Source organism: Schistocerca cancellata, chromosome 1, assembly GCF_023864275.1.
Source record: "Schistocerca cancellata isolate TAMUIC-IGC-003103 chromosome 1, iqSchCanc2.1, whole genome shotgun sequence".
Lineage (NCBI taxonomy): Eukaryota > Metazoa > Arthropoda > Insecta > Orthoptera > Acrididae > Schistocerca > Schistocerca cancellata.
Window position 1 is genome coordinate 760,379,475 of NC_064626.1, and position 8,295 is coordinate 760,387,769.

General features: G+C 39.2%; 1 protein-coding gene across 1 annotated transcript; it reads right to left on the reverse strand.

Annotated features, from left to right (window-relative positions):
• Window positions 1-5,260: 5,260 nt before the first annotated feature.
• Window positions 5,261-7,922, reverse strand: LOC126100836 (uncharacterized). The gene is made up of 3 exons (XM_049911529.1): window positions 7,883-7,922; window positions 7,619-7,699; window positions 5,261-6,644 (listed from the first exon to the last, which is right to left on the reverse strand). Exons 1-3 carry the CDS (start codon window positions 7,920-7,922, stop codon window positions 5,719-5,721), a joined length of 1,047 nt encoding a protein of 348 aa, XP_049767486.1. The 3' UTR covers window positions 5,261-5,718.
• Between the last annotated feature and the right edge of the window lie 373 nt (window positions 7,923-8,295).

Here is an 8,295-nt window from a genome sequence, read left to right on the forward strand (position 1 = left end):
TTTAGCTCTCGATCACTTTGAAAATAATGATCCCGAAACTCTTTGTTGATTGCAGGATATAGGTGGAGATCACACAGTTCTAGCTTCGGTGAATAATGTTGATACAGTGTCACCTCAATGCCTAATTCAGTGATTGTTTATTGAACCTTGATAGCGCAATGAGCTGGTGCATTGTCCTGATGAAGGATCCATCCCATTTGAGCAAGGTGTAGTCTTTTTGTTGCAATTTTCCTCCTCAATGGCCTCTTCAATAAGTCACAATAGTAATTCGCATGAACAGTATGTTGCCCATTCAACACGTGATGATAAACTGTGATTATTATAGTCGTGAGCGACTGGTGAGCAGTGCAAGGCAGAAAATGGAGACGCAAAGCTGCCAGGCAGTGGAGGTATCACTAACAATGAACAAACAGGACAGACGAACAAGTAGGGGACGACAGACACTACAACCGACCAGGAAACAACACGAGGCAAGCAAGTGAGAACTGAGGTGATAAACATTGCGAGACAACGACAACGCAGGAACAGTACAAATGACAACAGGATGTATCTCAACACATGGAACTAGAACACAGTATGGCCGAGATGCACTTGCTAACTATGGCGAGTACCAGACTGCCGGTGCAGCGCCGTGCGGCCGCTTAAATACATTTCTGCAGGAAATGCAATTGGCCGCGGACTTCACGTGGTACGGAGAGTGGTGCACTCGCACAGTGAGGCTCACAGTGCAGGTATGCGCCGGAGCACAGAGACCCCTAGTGGGTTTCCAGATCCATACCCTTTGGCACGCTTTCAATTTCTGTGCCTTCCAACACCAGAGTCCCTTGCTTATTGAAGAAGATAAGATGCATGACTTTTCTTGCACTTGGTTGAACATTGGCCTTTTTAGTTCTGGGACTTGAAGGATGTTTCTATTTGACACTGTCTTGTTTTATCTCTGGGTCGTATGATGAAACCTAGATTCATTGCATATGATGACTTTGTCCAAAAAAATATGGTTCTCACTGAAGCCTTCCCTTTCATCACTGACACACCATCACATGGTGAGCCTTCTGTTCATCACTGATCTCATGAGGCACCCACTTTGCTGCAACTTTTCTGTACCCTACTTGTTCATACAATGCCATCAATCAATCCGTTGGATATGTTCATACTCTCTGCAATCTTTGTTAGTGATAAAAGACTGTCTTCTCGCAACATGACATCAATTGTGTTGACATTTGTTTCAATTTTCGAAGTTGAGGGCCTTCTGGGGCGTGGTCACATACCCTGAAATTGTTATGCCACTCAAAAAACTTGTGTTTTCCTCATGGGTTGCTCTTTGTGAGCTTGCTGCAACATTTCCAATGTTTGTGATAAGACTTTTTTCAAGAAAAACAGAAAATCCAATTGATGTGTGCTACTGCAACTTAAGATCCATGTTGGGCACAGTAAATATGTCTGTACACTTTCCCTGCTTCCCTCCAACTGTGTACAGTCAGGTGACTGATGCATATGGTATAAGTCACTCAAGGTCAGAGCTCTCTGGTACTGCCAACACCAATCTTAAGTGTGGGTGCATTAAAATTAATTTCTCTCTCCTTTTTTTTCTCCTTAATAACAATCATCCTTTGGTTCCCTCCACACAAGGCCACAGTGAACAATGCCACATTCTCTTCACCTTTCCACCACTGAATTAGTTTGCAGTAACATGTACCACAACAGAAATGTCATGCCCATTCTTTAACTTGGTCTCCAACCTCTATTCTTTATGACTGCTGAAATTTCCTTCCTATCTCTGACAAAGGTGAGCTTCCCACAAATGTGACAGAAGTTTTCTGGCTTATATTGATATCTACGACGATGTGGCATTTTCTGAAAATTTAAAAATACCTCCTTAATAATACACTTATCCTACATTAGTACTAGACAATTAGAGAAATACTGATTGGTAAGAACAAGCACTTAATATACATTCAGAACCAAACTATATCAGCTTAAACACAGGATATTGTAAGTTCATTTGTGCTTGGAAATATGGTAAGACGATGTGTGGCGGGGAATAATCACTGTGTTTGCCATGAACTGTGATATATATAATTTTTTTACCCAAAAAGTATCCCTGACAATGAAATTCTGTTTCCAGTTTTCAATTTCCTAAGCCTTGGATGTTATGATTAAATCATCTCTACAAATTAATATTTTATATCTAAAAACAAAGATGATGAGACTTACCAAACAAAAGCGCTGGCAGGTCGATAGACACACAAACAAACACAAACATACACACAAAATTCAAGCTTTTGCAACAAACGGTTGCTTCGTCAGGAAAGAGGGAAGGAGAGGGAAAGACGAAAGGATGTGGGTTTTAAGGGAGAGGGTAAGGAGTCATTCCAATCCCGGGAGCGGAAAGACTTACCTTAGGGGGAAAACAGGACAGGTATACACTCGCGCGCGCACGCGCACACACACACACACACACACACACACACACACACACATATCCATCCGCATATACACAGACACAAGCAGACATTTGTAAAGGCAAAGAGTTTGGGCAGAGATGTCAGTCGAGGCGGAAGTACAGAGGCAAAGATGTAGTTGAAAGACAGGTGAGGTATGAGCGGCGGCAAATTGAAATTAGCAGAGATTGAGGCCTGGCGGATAGCGAGAAGAGAGGATATGCTGAAGGGCAAGTTCCCATCTCCGGAGTTCTGACAGGTTGGTGTTAGTGGGAAGTATCCAGATAACCTGGACGGTGTAACACTGTGCCAAGATGTGCTGGCCGTGCACCAAGGCATGTTTAGCCACAGGGTGATCCTCATTACCAACAAACACTGTCTGCCTGTGTCCATTCATGTGAATGGACAGTTTGTTGCTGGTCATTCCCACATAGAAGGCTTCACAGTGTAGGCAGGTCAGTTGGTAAATCACGTGGGTGCTTTCACACGTGGCTCTGCCTTTGATCGTGTACGCCTTCCGGGTTACAGGACTGGAGTAGGTGGTGGTGGGAGGGTGCATGGGACAGGTTTTACACCGGGGGTGCTTACAAGGGTAGGAGCCAGAGGGTAGGGAAGGTGGTTTGGGGATTTCATAGGGATGAAGGTTAGGTGGACGGCGGAAAGACACTCTTGGTGGAGTGGGGAGGATTTCATGAAGGATGGATCTCATTTCAGGGCAGGATTTGAGGAAGTCGTATCCCTGCTGGAGAGACACATTCAGAATCTGATCCAGTCCCGGAAAGTATCCTGTCACAAGTGGGGCACTTTTGGGGTGGTTCTGTGGGAGGTTCCGGGTTTGAGGAGATGAGGAAGTGGCCCTGGTTATTTGCTTCTGTACCAGATCGGAAGGGTAGTTACGGGATGCAAAAGCTGTTTTCAGGTTGTTGGTGTAATGGTTCAAGGATTCCGGACTGGAGCAGATTCGTTTGCCACGAAGACCTAGGCTGTAGGGAAGGGACCGTTTGATGTGGAATGGGTGGCAGCTGTCATAATGGAGGTACTGTTGCTTGTTGGTGGGTTTGATGTGGACAGATGTGTGAAGCTGGCCATTGGACAGGTGGAGGTCAACGTCAAGGAAAGTGGCATGGGATTTAGAGTAAGACCAGGTGAATCTGATGGAACCAAAGGAGTTTAGGTTGGAGAGGAAATTCTGGAGTTGTTCTTCACTGTGAGTCCAGATCATGAAAATGTCATCAATAAATCTGTACCAAACTTCCCCAATTAATATTTTATCTTTAACAAACTGTACAACAGTTTTGTGTAATGCTGTTATAAATACAGATCCATACATTCAGTTCCAAGAACCAAGTCCTTAAGATAACATCTATCTTCAAATACAACTGCTGTATGTTTTCTAGATTTTGTGGCTAATGGTAGCTGCTAGTAGTCGTAACTTTCATTGTACTAATATATCTGGCTTCTGCAAAACCTAGCTAATAATTATCTATAATTGGAGACCTGATCCTCTCTGCCTCAATGATTCTATTTAAAGTACTGGCACTCTGACACTAAACATAAAGACCAATCTGGTTTCTTAACCACTATTTATGTATTATTGTAACAGCTATCAGAAGTTTCAGTAATCCCCATATTTCAGTTTTCTTTCACAATGCATCCTTAACATAGAATAGTTCATTTGGTTTTATCTTTAACGTACATTTAAAATGTTTCAATATACTTAGTTGTAAAGAAAAAAAAAGTATTTTGCGTTTTGATATTAACGATAGTAGTGCATGTCGTTCATACTTATTACGATATGTAGATTTACTGGATATGTCTTCTTGTTTCACTGTATTTTCTTGCTCAATACCTAACTTGTTGATAGTTATTTACACATTCATCTAGCAGAAATGCTACTGCTATTAGTCTTACTCTTATGCTTTTGACATGACTGGTTCCAATTCCAAGTGTAGCTTCCTTATGTTCTCTTGATAAAGGTCACCTTACTTTCATTGAAATCTAGTGATACCTTACTCTCAGCTAGCCAATCTATACCCAATAAAATAGGAACATTTAGTTTCGTTCCAAGAAACACTGGATGTTCAGAAGTATAATCACAAACACTAAATGTTACCAGTAATTCTACCCTAACCAGTTTATCTAGTGTTCCAGTGATTCCCATTATTTTCATTCCAGTAAAGGCAACCTTGGAAACTTATTTAGTAGGTTATTATCTTTCAGGAAATTTTAGTGAATAACACGATTCATTTCCAGACTAAAATAATAATGACTGATACATCTTTTATGTAACCACTTACTCTAGGTATAAAATATTTTGTTTCTGATTCCCCTTTTTTAATAATTCTTCACTCAGATTAGCATCATCTTGAAATGGTTCACCTATTATTGCTTCTGGAAACCACATCACACCTGGGAAGCTTTTGAGTTTGGGTTTTGGGAAAAACTTAATATCATTTGAAGATATAGTTTTATGTTTATTTCCCTCATATTTCTACAGCAAAAAATTTAGTCATTTAACAATGTCATTGATAATTTGATGACACCTGTCACTTGTACCCCTTGGCTTCCAAGTGAGAGTTAGAAAGGTATGATCTCAAAGAAATATTAAAAGAATTTTCAAATTATTTAGTTTACTATGAATCATAATACATAATGCACATTAAATAGAGTAATAATTAATGTTGAAAAATCTAGAAAAAAGTTACTTTGCAAATTATAGAAAAACTGAAAATGGATAATCTTTCCTTTTGATTAAAAAAAAATAAGTTAAGAAAGTAATGGAAACAACTATAAAAATTTTCTTCTATTACTGCATTCTTAATCTGAATCACTGTCAAAAATATTGTTATTTTCACCTTCCAAGTTATCACTCTCTGTTATCGACTGCTCTTGATGGTGTGCTGCACATGCTGCTGACAAGGGCTGACACTTATTAGTTTCTCTTGTAGATTAATCGATTTCTTTCCTCTTGTGGATGGAGTGCAGAACTGAGTTCTGTGTAAAAACTGTGATGCACAGGAGGCACAAATGGTAGAAGGTTCAGTCAGTCTTTGTACTTTTTTCCCTTAATTTTTGGCGGAGTTGTTCTGTGAGTTAGTCTTGGGAGTATCTGAACATTTGTAAAACAATGTCCTTGGTTCACCTTTTTTGAAGTGCAACCACTGCATTTTTTGATTTCCTTTTACAGATTTTAGAAAAAAATGGTTCAATCACATATAGTGTGACAAAATCCTTGTCACCATTTTCACTACCTCAAAATGTCTTGACACCTTGGCGATTACGTAAATACCCCTTGTGAAATTTTTCTACTGCGCTCAATAATTCCAAAGTTTCTGTCACAATCATTAAATGAATGGCCACAAAGTAGAAACTTACGGTCAAAGATCTGAATGTGAGTGTTGTTGACTATATAGAGCCAAAATTTCACTGTGTGTTGACTTTTGTTTTGTCCTCCTGCATTGTCACTAAATGCAGTGAGATGCGTGATGGTCGGTGGCAAACTGTTAATAAATTTCAGTAGGCAAGACATTATCTCTTGACATCCTCGTGAAGCTTGACCCTCATGCCACATAAACATGAAGGCTTTTCCTGAACCTAAATCATGTACACACAAACTATAAGTCCACAACTGTTGTGAGTAATAAGCTTGTGAACATGTCAGAACTAGTGTTGGGAGCATTTCCTGTAAGACAAAACATACAGCCACATGCCGAGCATCTTTAGCAACCAGATTTCTTGCATCCACCACTTGTTTCTGAGCACTTTCTGCTTTCCGTAGATGGAGTTCCTTTTCAACAAGAGCACCATGTTTTTCGTCAAGCAATCCATGATCAATGGTATTTTGCAGCTTGTCACATGTAGCACGTGTGTCTGTATATGGCCTGTGGAAACTAAGATTAAAGCATGTGTTAAAAACATGGCGGTAAAAGCTTTCCCGTGCTGGCTCTGTTTCCTTTTCTTCACAAAACTCCTTATAAAGCTGATACATTTTCTTGAGGTTGAGGTTTCCTGCCAGATATTTCTTATTAGGTGCTTTTTGGCGTGAATAGTGGCTACTGTACTTTGGAAAACTTTTGATGTGTTCCTTTATAAGACCTACTTTAGCTTCATCAATCTTATTTCCAGGGGTTTTATGGCCTCGCTTGTCCTTATGTGAAATATTTGTAGTTGAAGTGGTTTCTTTTGTACCACGTTTGGTACTCTCTTGTTAGACACATCTAGGGTCCTCATAAAGAACATTTTGCAAACTCTTTTGCCCTGTAGAGAATATTGGCAACTAATAGATTTTCTTTTTGTAGCAATTCCTTTCCTTCTATTTGGCTCACTGACAGTAACAGAAGAGTATAAGAAGGACGTCTGCAAGTCCCAGTTACCAAGACTTCAATATTCATTAAATACTTCCTGTCTTGTTTGTTGACAGATGTTTTGATTGCACTTGAATCGGCAGTTGTGATTGTACACTCTTACCTTTCTTTCTTTGAGCAACTTCCCTTTGCGATCCACATATTCTTTACCTTCATTACGTTTTGTAGATGGTACTACTCTTTTCCATAAACAAGTCCTTCATGTTTTTTTTTCTCCCCACATGCTTTACTCTCTTAGAAGCTTTGTGCCCTCCACAGTTTACCTCACTTTCATCAGAAATGAAGAAGCATAGAGCAGTACGTTAACCTGTTTAGTTTCACTTTTTCAGGTAATGAAAGTTGTTTTGATTTCTCATTATTTGTTAGTTAATGGCAAATACACAGGTTGTAAAACTTTTCTGGGCAGCAAGGTGAAAATGTGAACAAAAAAATGCACCAACATGGCTGTGGGGTGAGGAAAGATGAGGGGGAGAATTCTGTGTAGTACTGTTAACTTCACATTAATAATTCATTATGGTAGAAATTAACGATGCACGGCAGTAACAAAGCTTCATGGAAGCATAATATTATACAGATATTCACTGTCAAAGTAATGTAGTTCTGAATAGTGTTAATGAATGTGGAATTAATGAATAAATCTTATAATCAGTTGCTTACTACGTTTGGCAGCATCTGCAAGCAGAAAACAGCACAATTCACTCTGAATTCCACCGAGAAATATCAATCAGAAGAAAGGAGCTACTGTGCCAGGAAAATTTTTACAAAACTGTAACTTAGTTTACTGCTGATATTGCATCAATTATAGAAAATTACCTTCATCACTTGAGTTCTCCCTGGAGTCAGTATCAACACTATCTACTTCTGGTTCATATGAAATATCATCATCTGTCTGGTCTAGAGCAATTTTTTTTTTTTTTAATTTTTAAAAAAAGACAAGGGGGGGGGGGGGGGAGGGCGGGGCCTCATTCTAGCAAATAATATCAACAGCTTTTCAACTTAAATATAAAATATATGTCTTTTTGAAGTGTTTTATTTAAACATGAGACAATAATATTAATGGTGTACTTGATTACTCACCTTCGGAGCTGTCAGAAAAGTCCCCTTCTGGAGATGTCATTGTTACTGTTCTCTCTCGTATTTTATGTCCAAATTATAACAAAAATAATATTAATATTCGTATTTATTGATGGAAGATAGTAAACGAATTTTGTTTTATCACGTATATGCAATGAAACAATGAACTTCACTTCGTAACAGTAACACCGCATTCACACACACGCGCACCACCATTATTGCCGCTTCACATATACCCCTTGGCCGCCAAACAATACACGTGTTTCTGCAAGTAGTTAAATTTTCTACCACCAGATTGCAGCACCAGACAGAGATGCACTTGTACTTCTTGGCCACCATAACTTTACATATTTTAGGAACCCATTTCTGCACTTAACTCATTTTTTCTGAAAATGTCACTTATACCCCTTGGCTTC

Excerpts from the sequence above, each read along its gene's own strand:
- LOC126100836 (XM_049911529.1), bottom strand. The coding sequence starts at position 7,922 with ATGACATCTCCAGAAGGGGACTTTTCTGACAGCTCCGAAG. Across the intron at positions 7,700-7,882 it reads CTTTTCTGACAGCTCCGAAG|ACCAGACAGATGATGATATT; the intron begins GTGAGTAATCAA and ends AAATTGCTCTAG. Across the intron at positions 6,645-7,618 it reads GGAGAACTCAAGTGATGAAG|AGAGTACCAAACGTGGTACA; the intron begins GTAATTTTCTAT and ends GTGTCTAACAAG.